Source organism: Asterias rubens, chromosome 8 (assembly GCF_902459465.1).
Source record: "Asterias rubens chromosome 8, eAstRub1.3, whole genome shotgun sequence".
Taxonomy (NCBI): Eukaryota; Metazoa; Echinodermata; class Asteroidea; order Forcipulatida; family Asteriidae; genus Asterias; species Asterias rubens.
This window is the reverse complement of record NC_047069.1, coordinates 19,148,830-19,169,523: the sequence shown is the minus strand read 5'-3', so window position 1 is coordinate 19,169,523 and position 20,694 is coordinate 19,148,830. Positions and strand designations below refer to the sequence as shown.

At 39.6% G+C, this 20,694-nt stretch overlaps 1 protein-coding gene across 1 annotated transcript in view; it reads right to left on the bottom strand.

Moving 5' to 3' along the window:
• The window catches only part of LOC117293972 (E3 ubiquitin-protein ligase HERC2-like), a 74,687-nt gene that overhangs the window by 9,902 nt on the left and 44,091 nt on the right, over positions 1-20,694 (bottom strand). The window contains exons 46-66 of the mRNA XM_033776484.1: positions 19,815-20,102; positions 18,843-18,924; positions 18,083-18,223; positions 17,435-17,525; positions 16,870-17,047; positions 15,434-15,687; positions 14,298-14,485; positions 12,222-12,404; positions 11,702-11,867; positions 11,137-11,293; positions 9,920-10,021; positions 8,545-8,736; positions 8,001-8,154; positions 6,942-7,049; positions 6,033-6,323; positions 5,099-5,226; positions 3,702-3,983; positions 2,866-2,984; positions 2,179-2,377; positions 1,481-1,695; positions 466-643 (exon numbers count right to left, since the gene is read on the bottom strand). Coding sequence (XP_033632375.1) covers positions 466-643; positions 1,481-1,695; positions 2,179-2,377; positions 2,866-2,984; positions 3,702-3,983; positions 5,099-5,226; positions 6,033-6,323; positions 6,942-7,049; positions 8,001-8,154; positions 8,545-8,736; positions 9,920-10,021; positions 11,137-11,293; positions 11,702-11,867; positions 12,222-12,404; positions 14,298-14,485; positions 15,434-15,687; positions 16,870-17,047; positions 17,435-17,525; positions 18,083-18,223; positions 18,843-18,924; positions 19,815-20,102 — 3,696 coding nt within the window. The remainder of the gene's footprint in view (positions 1-465; positions 644-1,480; positions 1,696-2,178; positions 2,378-2,865; positions 2,985-3,701; positions 3,984-5,098; positions 5,227-6,032; positions 6,324-6,941; positions 7,050-8,000; positions 8,155-8,544; positions 8,737-9,919; positions 10,022-11,136; positions 11,294-11,701; positions 11,868-12,221; positions 12,405-14,297; positions 14,486-15,433; positions 15,688-16,869; positions 17,048-17,434; positions 17,526-18,082; positions 18,224-18,842; positions 18,925-19,814; positions 20,103-20,694) is intronic.

Below are 20,694 nucleotides of genomic sequence, written 5' to 3'. Positions count from 1 at the left end.
GGAAATTTGGTTGGTAATCCGTTTTTTTTTTCAAGGAAGAAATTTCATGCTAAGCAAATTTTCGTGCTTAGCAGCTCTATGATATTGGGCCCTGGTCACTGAGCCATTTATTTCACTCATCAAATCATCTTAGCTCCCAGGGGAGAGTTCAGCCTGTGCTGCCAAATATGTAGAACTCTTTATATGTGCTCTTTTCAACAGTACAACATTTTTCTGGGATATTTTTAATTATTGTAATGCATCAATGAGTGCTTGTGGGGGAACAACTTCAGGTTAAATGATTAAATATCAAATAGGACTTATAAAGAATTTGTCTCTTTTCAACAAAATAACATAGTTTTATTTGAAAGTCAGTAAGTAACGCATAATTATTGTAATGCATCAATGAGTGCTTGTGGGGGAACGACTTCAGGTTAAATGATTAAAAATAAAATAGGACTTAAAAAGAATTTGTCTGAAACCTACCAGCTTAGGTCTCAGCTGGTCCTCGCTATCCCCATGGCCTAGTCGTCCATAGCGACCTTTACCCCAGGTGAATAGCTCTCCGCTGGATGTCATGCAGGCACTGTGAGCACCACCGCAAGCAATGTTTACAACCTCCTTCCCGCGGAGGCTTTCAATAACGCGGGGACGATCACATTGCCTTCAATAAAAACAAAGAGGAATTTACCTTAATTGATTTGTCAGATTAAAAATTTGAGTAAAACACTTGCATTTGTAAAATGTTAAGAACATAAAATAAAGCCGAGGAAATTTCAGTGAATGTTACTTAGATTATAATTTTTTTAAACGAAGAATGAATAAAGAGAACAAAACTAGAATAACTTGAAGGTGAAACCGTGTGCAAAGGGTCTCATAGTTACAACAGGGATAAAAGTTTGGACAGCTGTCATCATTCCTGAAAAATTACAATTCAAGAGGTTCTACAGACTCTGTGTATGTTTGAATATACCCAAGCCAACTTCAAATGTTGTACAATGTACTAATGGCTCATTAGGTATGTATACTGAAGTTGGGCCTTTATTCTGAGTTGGGCCACATTCCACTCTTTGGCAACAAACAAGATGGTGGCCTCCCAACATAACTTGTGTGTCTGACGCACAAAGTAACATCGGCAAAAGGTACAGTGACAACCTTGACCGACTAAACTGACGATCTGTTCTTGGCTGTTTTTGTGCAAAATAAATTGGGCCCTAGTGCTGCTTAATGGTAAGCAATTTTTTTTTCAACTGTAGCAGAAAAAAATTTGCTTATATTTCACAGGTTAACAAGAAAAATATGCGGCCATCTTGCGCGTTCACCATGGATTCACATTGTTACGTCATTCATTTTCATACCTGAAGCACCAGAAAGTACGCATACTTTTTCGTGTGCTTAGTGTTAGCAGCGCTATGAAATGGAAATTGTACAGTAAGCACAAAATCGGCCTTTAAGCAGCTTTATGAAACTGTACCCTGTCATCTTGACCGGCTCAACTTACGTTCGGTTTCCATGGCCTAGTTTCCCGTCTTCTCCCTCACCCCACGAGTACACTTCTCCCTCGACGGAGAGCGCCAGGGTGTGTTTTCCGCCTGAGTTGACAGCGACGCGCTTGATGTGAACGTGTTGAATGGACTCCAAGAGAGTCGGGGTGGAGACTGAATCAGTTCCTCCGATACCGAGACGTCCACCAGCTCCGTAACCAGTGCCATAAACCTGACAGAATACATAGAAAAAAGGTTGGGAGACCTCTTTGAATCGTTGTTTTGAAACATTTCTATACAAACATGTACACCAAAAAATTCTGGGGAACGAGGAACATGTCCAATACAATACAAATCTTTGAACAGTGTTTTTCAGCAGATTTCTATGCCACTGAAAAAGAAGAAGAGAGGAAATCAGCTGAAGAGCTTGCGTTTCTGTCAATCAGAATCAACTGTGCAAATGAGTGCCTCAGTACTGTACATGTATATCTTTACTAAGGTTGGAAATTAAAAAAGAAATATTCAAGTCAAGCATGATGCGTTTATCCTAAAAATAATTTTGTACAATCCCAAAACATCACACACCAAAACCATGATTCAGAAATGATTTGACACAAAACATGTTAAATTCAACAAAAATTCATCATTTTAAAATCTGATTCATCATATATTCTACAATGACAATAGCGCCACCTAGTGGTCAAGTTTCCCATACCTTCCCATCTGCAGTTACAGCAAACAGCGTCTGCTCACCGCCGACTATCTGCACCGGTCTCAACGAAGTCAGCGACTCGATAGAGGTCGGCACTTTGACCTTTGCCCCCTCGATGCCACCCAGTTGACCTCTGTGGTTGTGACCCCAGCCGTAGATGGTTCCGCTACCTCCCCAGGAGAGGGTCCAATCGTCCGGCCGCCTGGAAGGTTGTGGAAAATAAAAGTTAGTTGATCAACTAACTAGCTGATACCATTTGATATCCAGAGGATATGTTTGATTAGCGTCCCCGTGTGTACCAGGGGTTTGTACTCGCGGTAGTCACCAGAGATCCGCTGGTGAGCTGGGGCTGTGGTGGCTGACACCCAGGCCAGACACAAGTATCACAACGTGATGGCTAGTTCAACAACTTGTGTAAGCTAATCGAGAGTCATTACAAACGAAAAAGTCTGAAACTTGGATACAAATTCAAAGGTATGTTGAAATGATGCCATTTCTACTGTTTGGTAGCCCCTGGGGTTATAGATTCCAAGGAGCTTTTGGAAACAGTATCCAAAGCACTAGTGAAGTAGACCAATGGGCAGGATTTCTTTATTTGTGGAAACAAATCTTGTCTGATTTTCTTCACCAGGCCGACATAAAAAGTCTGAACTCAGGCAAAAGTCTGAACAATCTCATCCCTGCACTTACCTGTTCATCCACATCAGGATCTGTTCGTCGTGTTCTCGTTTGAACTCCTTATGGTTCTCATGTTCACGTTGGATTGTTGAGTCGCCCTCGGCACTGATCTCTCGTATCTTCTTCATCACCTGATCAATCAATTAACACATAATACATTTTTCAATACATATTGATGGTTATTGATTAATAACATTTTGTATGTGTATTTGGTTTGCTGCAAAACCATGTTTATATTTGCTGTGTAGATTAAGTTCTTTGGAAACGGAAATTTTGTAATGATGGGAGCTGCTGTATTTCACGAAAAAGACGGATTTGTGAAGACGATTTGACAACCAAAACCCACCGCAGAAAAATATATGCTGCCATGGAATGTGAATACGTTGAAATTAGTGGCTTCTTGCAGGTAAGATTTGAGTTATGAAGCTTTGAAAATTTTCCCCCCAGAAATGGACCCCAATATCCAGGACGTCATTGTAGTATAATACGAAAGTGTAAGGCCGCCAGGGATATCCTGCTACCTGCTACTACCTGGGTGGAAGGTTAGGAAATCGGCCAGGACTACTACTAGTGGACTTCTCGATATTCACTTCACAGCAGGGGAGTGAGTTTTTATTTCTTTTCTTTCTTTTGAAGGGGGGGGGGGGCACATGCAATAACACTATCTTAATTAGAAAGACTTCATGTCAATACATGGAACATCAGCACCATTGGTTTTGTGTGTATGTCTAGGGTAAGGATATGTTTTTTAGGCAATAAATCATTTGGGCAATCTCAAACAAGCATGATGAAAAGAACCATTTCCCCCAAATTTTGCACTCATGATTTTTAAACAGCATTAATTATACCTCATCGCAAAATGCATCTGGCAAATGAACACGGCTCTCCAGTGACTTAGCAACGCGGGCCGCTGTGCAGTAACGTCTGAACCATGCCCAGCGGTGCGACTCTGCACAGCAGCTCAGAGCATCAAGGGACAGGTCACACGCAAGGGCCACGAGAACCTTGAAGAAAGGGCTGTGGAGGAGGTGTTTCCCACCCCTGACTATTGGGTCTTCGTATTCGTACTGACGCTGGAGGGCTTCGGGTAGGCCCTTGACTAAAGCGGCTAGAGCTGTGCCGTTGAAAGCCTGGGGAAATGAACAAATAATGCAATGTGAGTATTTCTAAAGTTTGAAGTGCTTACTGTGAGAACATTTTCAACAATTTAAAGGCAGGGGACACTATTGGTAATTACTCAAAATAATTATTATCATCATAAAACCTTTCTTGATTACGAGTAATAGGGAGAGGTTGATAGTATAAAACGTTGTGACAAAACAGCTCCCTCTGAAGTGACGTAGTTTTCGAGAAAGAAGTAATTTTCGGCGAATTTGATTTCGAGACCTCAAGTTTAGAATTTGAGGTCTCGAAATCAGGCATCTGAAAGCACACAACTTTGTGTGACAAGGGTGTTTTTCCTTTCATTAATATCTCGCAACTTTGATGATCGATTGAGCTCAAATTTTCACAGGTTTGTTATTTTATGCATATGTTGAGATATGTTGAGATACACCAGGTGAGAAGACTGGTCTTTGACAGTTACCAATAGTGTCAACTGTCTTTAACCAATCGGGTTTTATATTGAACGGGTGACTCCACAATTTGGTTTTTATTCTTGTTTATTTAGTTCCTCTTTAATAAATATTATTCACCTACTAAATTTGTAAAATTGTTTTAAAATTGTGGGGGCTTTGATGACTTGCATCTTCTTTTTAATTCTGTTTAATTACTTTGTTATATTATTATTTGTTTGTTATTATTTTATTTTAAATAAAACCAAAATATACGAGAGACTGATCAAAAGTTTACTTAATGAACTGGCTGTCCATAAGTTATTATTTTGGTTCAATAAATTACGAATAGTTTTCTACAAGCATCCAACATAAAAAGTTTAAATAAAATGTTTACTGAACTATATATTTTGTGTGGATTAAAACAAAATTGCAGTTTCTGAATATGGTTAATGCTTCACGGATTATTTAAAAACATTAAAGAATATGCAGCTGAAAGACCAAATTGCAATTTAAGTATAACACTTTTAAAACAAGAGTGAGTGTACAGAAAAAAGAAAATATTTAAAAACAATAAAAGCAAAGAGAAAGAAGATGAGATGACTATAACTATTTTTGCGTCTTGACAAATTTGGTCTTGACAAATTGTATGAAGGAGATTGTGAGGGAATAAACAGTGAGGAGGATCTTACGTTGTATGTGGTAGCCGACTCGTCGCTGACCTCCAGGCCCAAGATTGCCTCTACATTCAGACTATGATGAAACTCAGTTGAAATCAGCTTGCGGAGTCTTTGCAAAGCCCACATACGCTGGGAGGCAGCTACAACGAACCAAGATACAGACATTCACATCATCTTTTTTTTCACAATGTTTCAGGTTTCCAACGTCTCACATTCTGGGCCCAATTTCATAAACCTGTTAGGCAGAAAGTTTTGCTGAAGAAAATCCAAACATGTGCCGTACACTGCCATTACTCTTGTTCATTTTGCCTATTAACCTTGGCCACAGTGTAAGCACTTTTGTCAGTCCTCGCAAAGCTGGATTATTCGACATTTTTTCCTCAGTCTTGTTAGTACTTTGCTGTTCCCACTTTTTGAATGTCTGCCCCCTTTTTAATCTAGATGTATTCCCAGTTGTCTGCTATTCTTGATAAGATATTTTTAAAGAGTTTTGTCCTATAATGTATATAATGAATAGGGTAGATGGTCTTAGCTTTCGATCCAAACCGAACCTTCTTCAGAGGCATAAAACAAGTACAAACATTAACATATCCATTTATAGAAAAAGAGAGTGGAAAGGGATTAAGGGAAGGATCCAGAAAGAAGCGGGAAAATAACAGCCAATCAAAGTTTCTATTTCAGAAACAATTGGTGGCTATGAACCAATAGGAGTGAAGTGGCGAGGACAAAGGATGTTTAGTATGAAAGGATAGATTACTGGAACATAAAAGCGGTAAATGCATTGTTCGATAACAATGCAGGGAAACATGAAAGGGTAGAATTAGAGAGCAAGTTGCATCATAATGCAATTAACAATGGTCAATTAATAAAGAATAGCAAGATCAAATGTATATTGTATTTTTGTGTGAAATTGCCAAATAAATAAATAATAATAATAAGTCCATACCTAGCGAGCCAAGCTGAGCACAAGCAGCCAGCGCTGCAGCCAGCCTGGGCATAATCTTCCTATCAGTGGACGATTCCAGTCTGAAGTCCAGTAGACACGTGACCAGGTCAATAGAGGGTCTGGCCAGCACTGCCCGGTCAGAGAGCAGATCCTTAGGAGCAGCAGCTGGCATGATGGGGAAGACGGTGAAACGCCAGCCCCATCCGTTGACCGAACCGTCGCTGGTGAACTTCCACTTGAGTTCCTCTCCGGCGATGCGGAGCTCAGCGGACCAATCTGCCCATTCTCTCCCTGGCAAAAAATAACATAAAATATTTGAATTGTAATTAAGATATCAGTGCTTCTTAATGGCTTTCTTCCCTGGCAGGGATAACTTCACCTGCTGCAGCTATTTACCCTAGAAAAGGGCGTTAAACAGCAGTTGCAAAAAGCAAATCCAGGAAACATAAGCTGGAAGCAAAAAAAAAGATTTGATTTAAGCAGACATATACCAAGTACAAACCTAATCTGACAGATATTAAAGGGAAGGTATACATTTGGTAGTCACTTTTAAAGTTAATGGCAATAAAAACCATTGGTTAGAAGTCTACAGCAGCTTTCTATAGTAACAACGCATTGTGAGAAACATTTCACTTTGAAGTTATGTGGTAATGTAAAAAGATATCACTTTTTATGTCCCCAAATTTTGATCTTAGAATTGTGTATTCCTTTAAAGGGATTGTCTGCCTGCATGGACATGTTTGCTCCGGATTTTCAGCAATATCTCAAAACGCAAACACCTTTTTTGAAGAAATTTATTCTTGGATGCTAGTTTTATTGGGTACATCTACATTTCTATACGATAAGAACAATCAAATGGTAAAAAAAATATATAAAAAAATCAGGTATACATTGCCCCTAAGTACTTACCTGATCTGACAGATATTGTTCGTACAGCTCCATCCATGATGGTCAGTGGGTCATGACGCCTCTCTGTAGAGCACTGGCGATCAAACTCAACACGTAAGGCCTCCGCTCCTACAAACAGAAGGAGTAATACAAAACCAGGTCAAGAATGATGTAATGACATTATGTGTTTTTAATTAACTACTTTTTATAGAAATTATGGCTTAATATTGATGACATCATCTATGACATGACAAACAGCTAGCCAATCATTAGCACGTTCAGATCTCGTCAGCTCTAGTTCTTGGGCCACACCTTTGACAAAACCAGGCCCAATTTCATAGAGCTGCTTAAGCACAAGAAGTAGCTTTGCACAACAAGATGACCCTTACCAAAATAAGGTAACCAGCCAAACTACCATGATTGGTGTCCTGCTCATTTTTGCTTAGCAGACAATTGTTAAGCTATATTTTCTGGTTAAGTGACTCTATGAAATTGAGCCCAGTTAAAGAATGGTCACAATGCCATTACATGTTTATAATGAACTGGTCTTATAGAAGTTACGGCTTTCTGATGACACCATCTATGGCATAACAAACAGCTAGCCAACCATCAACCATTTCAGATATGGCAGCTTCATTTCTTGGGCATAAAGATAAAAACCTAAAGGCATCCCAATTATGGCAAGGGGAAAATGTCAAAGTGCATTATAATCGAAAGGTTACCCTGGTTTCAATTTTCTTTGGCCCGTTGCATAATGTGGAATGCACCTCTATAAAATGCCTGTATACTTTTCCCAACATTTTGTAGAGTCAATTCCTTTGCGTATAATTTGACTCCTAAAATGTTTTTAAGTATAGGCGTGTGTAAGTATTCTGCTTATCATGAAATTATCAATATAGAATTTTTACTGTATGTGCAAATATTTTCTATGAGTTAAGCCAGGTGCACACTTTTGGCGAATGCGATACAAATTTTGACATCACATGGCTGTTTTCGCAAGCCCAAGTCAACTGATGCTAATTATTTGTTACGAGTTTGTGACATCAAAACTCGTATCGCATTCACATTCAGTTGCCCTACCTGGAATCTTGACGTGTCCACTGTTGATAGTATCGTCAGCGTACGGGTGAGCGCTCTCTTGTATAACGGGCTGCATGGCTGACCGGCCACACTCTGTGTCCAACGCAACGTCCTCCAACTCTGTTACGCACAACTCCAGCAACATGTCGGCAACCTTAGAGAAAGAAGACATGGGTTAAGAAGACATATCTTGGGTTATTACCGACTCTCTTTGAGGAAAATTGGAACGAAAAAATATTCTGAGCATGCCAACGTTACTGTAAATACTTCATTTATTGAGCGGTCTGCCACACGTTATAACAGGTGACACTACAAAGTTTGTCTTAAATTTTGAGTATCCTAATAACAATTTTACAAATTGTATACACTGTTTAAAAGTTACTTAGCAAAGCTTCAGTTAAAACTTAAGGTTTTATTTATAATAACGGGCATTTATAGAGCACTCTTACACTGTCAACATTAGTGCTTTAGGATTTTTACATGTATTGTCAAATAAAAAAATTAAGCTAATCAAAGTTAAAATTTAGCAAAAAATTTGAATTACCTCAGGGTAGAATTTGGCCATAGCTGTGAGTGTATCCGAGATTGCACGTTTCCCATGATGCCCTGCTCTGTTGGCGACAGCTAGCTTGAGGAGATCGACGAGGATGCGAGCATCGTCCGGCTGTAAGGTGCTGGTGAAGTCATCCAAGGAGGGTAGGGGGCTAACAGGTCCCTTATCATCAGGACTCGTTACCTAGAGGAGTAATAATGTTTTTCGTAAGTAACATATAAAATAATAAAACCTACTTGAAATAATCACTGAGGAAAAAAAGATGAGGTGGGAGAGAAGAGATGGGAAAAGTATTTCATCGCTAACAACACCTTCTACCTGGAGCACAAGATATGCAAAAAATTGGAGAGTGAAAATTCATATGGATCATGTGAGATAGGGTGCACGATCGATTGAATAAACCAAAAGGGAAACTGACTGGGTAAATTTTAAAATGTTGTTGGACTGAACAAAGCAAACTTTACTAGGGTGAGACTTGAAGCTGCGACCTCTAGATTAACATGCCGACGCTCTACCAAATGAGCTAGATGTAGCAACGGGGCTGGAACTTCATCTATGAGACACCAATGCCATTTTCATTTTGCTCATGGCAAAAATTCAATTTTAGGTTGAAAAAAAGAAAATTGACTACAGTAGGATTCGCGCCTGTGACATTTCAGAAATGTATCAGCGCTCTAACAACTGAGCCATCTAGCCCTTACAGTTGACAGTCTCTATATTTTGTCAATATCTTTTGAAGGGGCCACATACCTCCATGACCTCTTTGTAATTCAAGGTCTGAAGCTCTTTTACATTCTAAGACCCTGTTCTCACTGGACCTGCATTGATCTCCCAATTCAAGAAAAGGGCGAACAAGACCCCGAAAGGGCGATCAAAGGGCGATCCATGAAAAAAAAGCTCCAGTGGGAACGCGAGGGCGATCAGGATCTGACCGTGCAATTTTGATCCTCCTCGGGAGTAGGATTAAAGCGGGATCTGATCGCCCTTGTGGATTAATGGGCGATCAAAAGTCTAGTGGGAACGCAAAGGGCGATCAGACCCCGCAATTTGCAAGCAAAACGGTGTTCTTTTGATCCCACTTCCATTCCCGACACGCTTGCTACTAATCTTGTTGCGGGATCCTGAACTCGCAATTGTGGATCCAGTGGGAACGCGGTTTTAGAGATCTGTTAAAGTAGTTGTTGCTATGAAAGCTCATGCAGTTTTTAATGTACATTGTAATTAATTAGTCTGTAAGTATGGAAGTGCTACCACTACCTTCATCTATTAGACTAACACAGCTTTTTTTTTAAATATTGTATACTTAGAGAGACAGACTCTTTGAACAAGTAAACAAACCGCAAAGAGGCGGAAAGCTATACTGTACCTGATCAGCACTCGTGATAGTCTCAGGTACGACGGTAGCGTTAGTTGACGTGAAGGTATGTGTCGATGAGCTTGGAGCATCACCATCAGCATCCATGACAGGCTGTGGAAGATAAAGAAGATACAAGTCCCAAATTATCAGATTAAGGTAATCAGCCAAAATACAATGTTATATGCACAATCTATGACTGGTATCCTGCCCTTTTTTGCTCAGCAGCAATATGCTTCAGTAAGTTGTACACCTTATATTAATATTAATATTCTCTGGCCTACGACGAGAAGAGCTGCGTACAGCAATGGAGAACCAATGTGTTTAGAGGGCCATCACCCAATGCTTCGCATCGACTGAATGAATGAATAAAGTTGTACATATAAATTCTGCTAAAGAAATTGGGCCAAGTTTCTAGATTTTAATCAAGGAACCAAACAAGATTTGACATCAGGATCCTTATTGCACTTGGTTTTAACCCTTACACTGCTACACCAATGTGTGTTAGCACTGTATACCCAGTACTTTCCAGAGTTCAGTGAAAAAATATCACAGGCATATTACTCGGGTGGGATTCGAACCCATGGCCCTTGCAATTCTAGAGCAGTGTCTTACCAACTAGACACTGCTAGAACTGAGTATACAGTGCAAACACACATCGATGTAAGGGTAAAAACCAACATTCATAAATACCTAAGACAGTTTATCCATTCTGATTGGTCGAGAGGGCATCACGTGGGGTGTTTGAACAGATGTTATAGCACCTGTGCTTATAAGACAGTTTCTTCATTCCTATTGGTCGAGAGCAACAGCTGAAACAGTTGTGCCATATCACGCAATACGCGCTAAGCGCACAGCAATCTCCTTTTAAGGAGTTGTTTACCTGAGGGCCTTACCATTTCAGAGCTGGAGGGGTGATGTGTTGAAAGAAATCATTGAACTATTATAATTTTTGCATTTATTTTACATTTTGACCAAAAAGTGTTGATGTTTTTTGACCGAAAAGGTATTTATGAATGGGAATCAAAGTGTGTTGAATCGGTTTTCAACTAGTGGTTTAAACCCGCCGAGGCCTGGTTCTTGATAATTTACCTCGACTACGTCTCTGTAAAGTTATCAAGCACGGGTTGAACCAATAGTTGAAAACCTCTTCACCACACATTGATTCCCTTATTAATATTCTTTATCCCTAGTGCAATTTTAACATCTATTAAATATAATATACTTACCTCATGTACCTCAGTGGTCAATGCAATATCAGCAAGATCAAGAGGGTGAGTAGCAGTTGACATTGGACTCTCATTGGGTGTTACTGCAGCTGAAGTCTGACATGACTCAGATCGATTCAAATGGGAGCTTGACATCAAGGAACCTACTACAGCATTTCTGCAATATGAATTCAAGAAATTGTTTGATCCATGAATTTCACATTTAAATTCAAAAGATTAATTCCATGAGATTAAAGAGAGGGTATATCTTTGGTAGTTTCTCCACAAATTCTGCCCATAAAATATTTGACTTGGGATAAGAAACAATGAAACTTTTGATGACGTATAACTCGTTTAGAAACAATTCCATTCCACTGCCTCAGCCATCGGGCCTAGCTCAGTGGTCTAGTGGTAAGACATCTAATCTAGCCATACAAAGGTCATGGGTTCCAATCCCACCCGAGTGATTTGCATGTGTTTTTTTCCCCCACAGAACTCTGTAAGGGTAAATAAATTGGTGTAAGGGTAAAAACAACTTATATATATTTTTTTATCTGAAAGGAATTTTTCCCCCAAAATGTCTCACCTAGCGTAGATGATCTGCAAAGCTGTCAGTATCTGACCGAGGGCCATCTGTCTGGAAGCGTTGGTCTCCAATGACAACATGACTTTAGCCAAAGATGGTCGCTGTTTGGATCCCTGGGAGTTGTTTCCTTTATCGCCAGGATCATGACCTGGCTCTCCTGTCACACCTAAGTGCATAATAGTCATAGTTTACATCAAATTAGAAATGGGTGAAATTTTCTAGAAATGATGTAAGAAATCTGAATGAAAATTTGAGTTGCCTGCCCAAACTTAATTTAAATTGTTTTTGTTTGTGTTTTACAAATTTTGAGGGCCACATGGGCAGGTGTTTCCTCTGGGAGCCGTCTGACATGGCCGAAGAGGGAATGAGGGTTTCCTCAGCACTAGGGAATTGTATCAAAGAGCATATATTTTTCCATCTGAGGAAAATAAAAACGACCTTTTTTCGCCCCTGCAGACAAACAAAATGTCAGAATTCAGATAAGATCAGTCATTTCTCATCCCCGAGAAGCACTTCTTACCTAGCTCGGTAGCGCCGAGTGAATCTCTTGGTGTGGTGAAGAGCACCGGTTCATGCATACATGGGACAGCCGCGTCAGTGGTAGACCATGCTATGCTATGGGACGACCCACAGGCCACGTTGGTGATTCGAACTCCTTCAAGACCCGTAACGAGGGTGGGTTTCTTGTCTACGGTGACTGTACCTGAGAAAAACATAACAGGTGTTTATGATGAGTTTATTCAAGCCCCTCAAAGTGCCATAACACCAATGTGAATTGTTTTTTTTCTTGGTTTCACATGTTGTTCTTTTCTTTCTGCGGTGCTGTCTTTCTGGCAGTGCAATTTCTAAATGCCTTTTGTGCTAATTATTTCACATTACATAAAATTACAAAATGCAGCTGCAAGCAATGTCACATTTGCCATGACACACACTCATATTACGACAGTACTGATGAAGTCACTTCACTGGCTACCCATTGATTCTTGTATAGCAAACTTCTGTGGGTTATTTTTTAAATGCATACATAGTTCCGCTCCTACGTATAATGTTTTTCTTTGGTCAGCCTAAATACACCTGTTTGATTTCTTTGATTGTCTAAAACTTGCTTGATAGATGTTCCTAGCAGCAGAAATCATGGGGTGGTAGGTCGTTCTGGTATGCTGGACCCACTCCTTAGAATGACTTAGCAATACAAATTTGTAATATATCTAGTGTTGAAACTCTTAAATTAGTTTGAAAACTTACTTATCCAATATGGCTTTTCTGTAATTTGTTTCTGTTCAAACTTCAATTTTTCACATTAAAAAAACCAAACACAATTGTGGGATCATGCCTTTTCTATCGCAGCACCAAGGATGTGGAATCATCTTTTGCAATCTACTTCATTAGCCAATTTCAAAACTTTGCTTAAATCTCATCTTTTTTCAAACGCCTACTGTACGGCGCTTTGAGCAAGGACTTTTGTATGTGCGCCTTATAAAATTAATTGATTGATTCATATGAGGATTCACTCTCGTGCACCTTGGTGGATTTGGCGCAATACAAATACCCGTTATTATTATTATTATTATTGTGCAGGGGAAAAAAAGAAGGAATGAAGTAACCTAAGATCAGCCGATCAACATCTCGTCGTAGAACATATGGCAAAGAACACATGGGGAGCACGTTCTTTCTTGGTTACAGCGGGGAAGGTGTGGAATAGTCTTCCCTACCACATCAGGACTGCAAATACAACATCTTCTTTCAAAACTGCCCTCAAAACTCACCTCTTTGCAGTTAAACAATGACCAGCGACTCTCTACAAACTTTTTCTGTTCCTTTCTTTTGAACTGTTTATTTTGTATCATGAGCAAGCGCCATGACCACCTTTTCGTGGCGGATACCGGCGCTATATAAGACTCCATTATGATTATTATTATTATTATTGTTATTATTATAATTGTTTGTTTGTTTGTTTGTTTGTTTGTTTGTTTGTTTGTTTGTTTGCTTGTTTGTTTGTTTGTTTGTTTGTTTGTTTGTTTGTTTGTTTGTTTGTTTGTTTGTTCGTTCGTTCGTTCGTTCGTTCGTTCGTTCGTTCGTTCGTTCGTTCGTTCGTTCGGTCGGTCGTTCGTTCGTTCGTTCGTTCGTTCGTTCGTTCGTTCGTTCGTTCGTTCGCTCGCTCGCTCGCTCGCTCGCTCGCTCGTTCGTTCGTTCGTTCGTTTGTTGGGGTGTTTGATTGGTTGTTTGTTCGTTTGTTTGTTTGTTGGGGTGTTTGTTGTGGTGTCTGTTGGCGGGGGGGGGGGTATGTTTGTCGGGCTGCTGTTGGGTTTGTTAGTTAAGTGTGCTTGTTAAATATTTATTGTTTTTGTTTTATCTAATTTTAGTTCTCATGACGTCTCTTTTGACTTTGCTCTTAATTTTTCAATTTTTTCTTGTGTATAAATTTTCTCTCTGCTTTTTAAAATGTTTATATTCATGTAATAATGTAAATCTGTATTTTAATTCAGTCTCTGGACTGCGACAAGCAGATGTTTTTACAATAAACCAGTAATAATAATAATAAAAATTATTATTATTATTATTATTATTATTATTGAAGTAGAACAAGAACACTCACCATTTCCCTGTTGTCCATGATCGTTATCTCCCCATGCAAACACCTGTCCTGTATCAGTAACAGCAAGGCAATGCAAGGCACCTGCAGCAACGTGGATGATCTTCTTTCCCTTCAGACCTTCTACGATCTGCGGCTTACGGACGTGGGAATCGGCGCCGTGACCGAGACGGTAATAATCACCCTTCCCCCTACGGAAAAGTGGAAAAAAACATAGAATCCATCTTGAGATTATACTTTTTAATTTCGTTTTGATTGAAATGATGTCGTCCCAAAGCTCATGTAGAACAACAATTCATTTCCATTCAATTTATTTATCTATCGTTTGAAAATACACAAAACTTGGTATCCATTGCGCGGCATAAAAAAAAACATTATATAAAAAACCTTAAACAAAAGTACAGCAAAATAAGACAATTATTTACACAATGTTAAACAGAGAGTCATAAAAATAGGCAAGTCAAGATGTAAACAAATTTTTATTTTTTATTTTTTTTATGCAAGTAGCCAGACACACAAGGCCTGAAGGTCACTTCAAGGTGTAGGCTACAATTATTATTTTCCAGAGGCCGTTGCCACCTACTCCTAGGGCTGAAACAAGGTTACCCCTTTTACAGTCCATACAGATATAGGCTTGGGGTATCATCAGTCCGAAGCCTGGCTGGTAGAGCAGAAAGCACTACCTCCCCAATTTTACATATTATGTGGATTCAAACCCACCCTCTGCTGATCAAACACCAGAGCTTGAATCTGGTGCTCTTAACCGCTCGGCCATGACACGCCACTATGGATGGCACTTGGTAGTCAAATGTGTTTATAGCTTAATAGATCGAAACTTGCGTCATAATTGTGTTCATAATTGCTACCACTCAGGGACAACGTGTGAAGACAAAAATTATGAAGGAAACTTTTTTTAATTTTTTTTAATTTTTTTACAACCATTTGATGGGCTCCCTACCAAAATAAGGCAGTGAAATAGTGAAATGGCGTTATTAAAGTAAACCCAGTTTTGCGATTTGCAAGTAGGGCCACTAAATTCTAAGACCTTTTAATCTCACAGTAAATAAAATGCATCTTGAAGATCAAACTTTATTGTGTGTATTTCCTTCCCAGTCCTCATTTAAAAAAAGTTGCCTCACCATGTCCAGACTGAACCAGACTTAGTCAGCGCCAGTGAGAACTGCGCCCCACACTCAATCTGAATAATGTTCTGCCCGTTCAGTCTCTCTACGTTGTGAGGCACGCTGCAACCTTCGCTTCCTCCCCGGCCGAGCTTTCCGAAATCTCCATCGCCCCAAGAGTATACCAGCCCCTCGTCGGTCAGGGCCAGGGTCTGGGCATCACGGCTACCGCAGGCTACCATCATCACTCGCTGACCCGCCAGAGCTTTTACCTGCAGTCAAAAAGATTGAATGTATACTTGTTTATTTGGTTTATTATCATTATTTATGATTTGCTGTAACACCATGTGTTTATCTATTTGCTGGGTAGATTATGTTATTTTGGGAACTTGTCTTACTATATACATGTATACTCTACTACTCTCTATAAAGTTTCGGAATTTGGGAGACTTCTCAGTTCTGAAAAGAACTGTCCTGCTTATTGACCACTACCTGGGTGGAAGGTAGGAAATTGGCCGGGACTACTACTTTTGCTTAGGGGATTTAGGTGACTTCTTGCTCTTAACTTCACTACCGCGGCGTGAGCTGTTAACTTGACTAGCTTGCTCTAGTCATCGTCAGGATACTAAAGAATGTGAGACATATTGTTAAGCCAGTCCCTTCCCTTCAACCCCCCCTTTGTCCCCCTATTCATTGTATACCCCCTGTTTTTTTTTTTGTATGCTTTCTAACCCCATTCCTGTATTTCCACTTCACTGCTTATGTTTCACTTAGTTACCTGTTCATGTTTGTTGTGTTGTGTTGTCATTTAGCCTTCGAGAAAGACTCTGCTAGGGTCAAAACGTCAGGCCATCAATGATTTTTTGCATATATTGTCCTATTCAAACTTTTAGTTAATGCTGTACATTACTATGTGTTTTGAGGCATTGCATGGTAAGGTATGGATGTATATTCAGCTTGCGGTAACACAATGTGTGAATATCTACTTAGCTGTGTAGACTTGTTCTTTGAGAACTTATCTTGCTACTTACTCTGACTATGAGCAGACTTGTTCAAGCGTTAAGAACAATTAAGAAATCACTCCCGGTCAGTTAAGTTAATATCGAGAAGTCCCCACTATGCAAAAGTACTAGTCCCGGCCAATTTCCTCCCCTCCGCCCAGGTATTAGTAGTTAGTAAGCAACACAGTCCTATTCGGAACTAAATAGGCTCCTGAATTTCGTAAATCTACTTTGTGGCAGTAGATAAAATAGCAGACACAAATTGTTCTGAGCTCAGCATTTTTTCCCCGAGAGGTCACTAGAATTGCTTTTTTTAAAAATAATTTCAAAGGATTTGACAAATTAAGGCTGTGTCTGTTTATTTTCCATACTTTTAAAGACAGTTTGATGACATATAGATATGCAGCACTTCCTAAAATCTTGAGAAAGTCTTCCCAGTTCCAAACAACTCACCAGTTTTGGTCTGAGCTGGGTAGTGTTATCCCCATGGCCTAGCCTCCCATACTCCCCTAGTCCCCAGGTGTACAGCTCCCCACTGGATGTCACTGCTGCACTATGAGAGCTCCCACATGCAATGTCTCGGATACGTTTGGTCTTCAATGCTTCGATCAGACGGGGCTTGTCACAATTCCTGTCAAAACAAAATGTTGATAATTGAGAGAAATGTAATTTGTTTGTGATACATATTAAGTACATGTAGATTGACCAGATATTAGATTGCTCAAGCCAAACTAAAACCTTTGTTCTTTCACGTCTAACGCACCATAGTCAAGTTCAGGGCTCACAAGATAATTTTGAACTTAGATTGTGTGTCAATTTTTATTGCTAAGCAAAGTGTGATGTCATGACGGTGTTTTTTTGTTTTGTGGGGGTCATTTATTCGCTATTTTCCAAAGCCGGTCCTTTATCATCCGTTAATACATCCCCGCTTGATCGTGTTTTGACCAATCTGTAATCAGAGACAGGAAACTGTCCAAGGTATTTATTAATGTCCATTGTTATTATTTTAGTGACTTACATCCGACTGAAGTGTCCGAGTTTCCCATCATCTCCTTCGCCCCAGGAGAAGACTTTGCCATCGATGGTCAGCGCCATGGCATGTCGTCCACCTACAGAAAGAAAAAAATTGTTGCGTCTATGTTATAATGTTGTTTTGTTCAATAACGCCATTCTCATAATGTGTATACTTGGTTAATAGGTTATTTTAAGCGAGATACAACAGTTTGACACTTTCAAACTTGTGTGTACGGTAAATGCTATTCCAGGAGGTTTGAAGTGTTTGCACCATAGAGTTATATATAAGAACTAGAGGGCGCACTGGCCTATATACGCGCTCCGGCATGCGCGCAGGCGGCCATTTTCTAAGTTGACAAAACTGGCATCTCACAGCGTGTGTTTGTGCGGCCATTTTGTAAGTTGAACAAACAGCATCGCCTGAGCGTTCAATACAAAAAAACTCAAACATGTATCGCGCTTGTCATCTTGCGGTCCCATGGCGTTTGTGCACGAAGCATCACTCGTGCGCCCTCTAGTTCTTATATATAACTCTATGGTTTGCACTGACATGACCCCATGAAATTAGTCTGTCCCCTCTACGTTCAACAGCGATTGGTATTCATAATTGCTATACACACATTGGATTTAAGACAAACATGGCTGCCTATACCTGAATGTACAGCAATCTTCTTGACTGTATGCTGCTGCAGTGTCTGTAGTAATTTAGGATTGGAGATGTTGGCCGAGGAACCTAGGCCAAGACGTCCGTTGGTTCCTTCACCGCAGCCGAACACTCGGCCTTCTGCCGTCACTAGAAACACAACACAATAACATCTTATTTTACTAAGTGTCTTCACAAAAACAAACACAAAGTCCTTCTAATTTTTCTTCGGGCCCCAATAAAACAAAAGAAGGAAATCACACATAAGTAGGAAAAATTTAATTTCTGCAAAAAAAGATTGAGTGAGTGCCCTCAATGCCCATGAGTGGGGGATTGAAGTGTTCATTGTCATTACATTACATTAAGAATAAAATACAGGTGTAATAAAAAGGTTTTCTTCAGGACTTTTTCAAAACTGTTGTGCTTCCTGGATCTAAGTTTTGGAAGTTGGCCAAAGGATGCTGAATTGAAACGAGGTCTCTGGAAAGTTTTCTGCTTGTGTTGATCTTTGTTTCAAATTAGAATTAAAATTAGTTTTAGAATGTGTTATTGTCCGCATTGCAAAGACATAGAAACTTAGAACGATAATTAGTTAAAAATAACGATACACAGACTAAAAGGAAAAAAAATACACACTAATGTACAATCTGGAGCATTATAAATATGCACGTCTCAGCCTGATAAGCTTTGTGCATGGTGTTAAAGATGGGCTTGCTCTCCCAGGCAAACCCTGAAAAAAAAGTTAAATAGAGTGATTTGGGGTTCTTACCGACAAAGAGGCTCTTTGATCCGCCGGCGACTTGGACGACCTTCAGGCCGGATAAGAACTCGTTCAACACTGGCGTTTTGATCTGCAGGAAAAAGGGGATCTCTGGCTGCGGTGATTGTGAACAAAAATAACAATGTACCCTCACTGACTGGGCAGAAAATGAAGCAATCATACAAACAGACAGTTCTAACAACTCAATGACTGTAGATATTTCGGGCCCAATTCCATGGTTCTGCTTACCGTCGAATTCTGCGCTTACATACAATCTCCATACACCGCCTACTGTTCGAGCGTCCAATTTCTGTGCTGGCTGTGTAAGGGAAGAATGCCAAATAACGTGGAGTACGCACTAGCACAAGCGAAAACTCCCTGCCTCTGTAAGCGCTGACTCTTTGCTAATGGTAAGTAGAGCCATAAAACTGGGCCCTGGTCTGCTTTTTCAAACTAGAGCTGCCAACAATTGCATCTTGCAATCAGGGAGATTTTGAAAGAAAACAGGGAGATATAATTTGATTTGTTACCCAAACATATTTAAAACATCAAATCCATTACAAGCTTGATCTTCGCTTGAGGGGGAGTTTTGGGAGTTAACATATTCACTGATTTCTTACTGATATCTAACCAAATGGGCATTTCAGGATGATTAATACCATTTTTACCATCTCTATAAATATTTCTTAAGATCTCTCCTCAATAATCAATAAAAAAAAGTAGTTTACAATTCTCCTTGTATTTCTGAAAATGAAGGCCTAGATTTAGGAAATCTAGTAGAAGGAGTTTTAACTTATATATTTGGTTTGTAGTAACACCATGTCCATATCTACTTGCTAGGGTTATATTCTTTTGAGAACTTGTCCTGCTTTATATTCTACTACCCTGGAGTAGATTTTCAGAATTTCGGGAAATTTCTCAGTTCTGTTTTTTACTACTATTACCTGGGAGGAAGGCAGCAATGTCAAGTTTTTTACTAACCTTTGATCCTTTCGGCCCACCCAGTTGATCCTTGTCGTTTAACCCCCACACAAACACCTTAGTCTGAATGTCTCGACCATTGATCCCCTCGGCCGAGCGGTGTCGTGCTAGCGCCCTCGCATTGCTCCGATCGTCCTCGTCCTCGTTCTCCGAAGCAAGGAACGAGAAGGAAGCAGCGATGTCGTCTTCGTCGGGGCAGAGACGGCCAACGATGGACAAGCCGTGGACCTTGCAGTCGATACCGCTGGATTTACACTGCTTGATACTGATTTCAATCAGACGATGGTGCTACATGTATAATCAATCAAATGATAAATAACTCGACCAATCAATAACTTAATCAATGAATTAATGAATCAGTAACCAATCAACCAATCAATTACTCAATCAATCAATCAATCAATCAATCAATTAATCGATCATTAAATCACACTCTATTCCTCTTGTACAGAAATACCCCCAACATAATCCTCCTATAGACTTAATAATCAATCAATCAATCAATCAATCAGACAATCAATCAATCAATCAATCAATCAATCAATCAATAAATATCAATCAATCAACAGAATACTGCTACTACCAGCTCCAGAACAATGTTCACAATGTTCTTCAAGAAGAGGGACCCCCTCCAACATACTCCAAGTCACTGATAATGAAGTTGAGTTGCCAAATGTAGTTGTACTTGTAATTTTGTTTTCCTAAATTCTGTATATTTGGTTGTTGAAAAAAAATTAAGATAAAAAAAAAAAAAATAATAATAATAATAATAATTCCTCAACTATTCAATCAATCAATCAATCCAAAATCTAGATGCTCAACTGTGTAACGAGAAGAAAACTGAACAGTAAATCAAATTTAAACAGAATTGATCAAACTT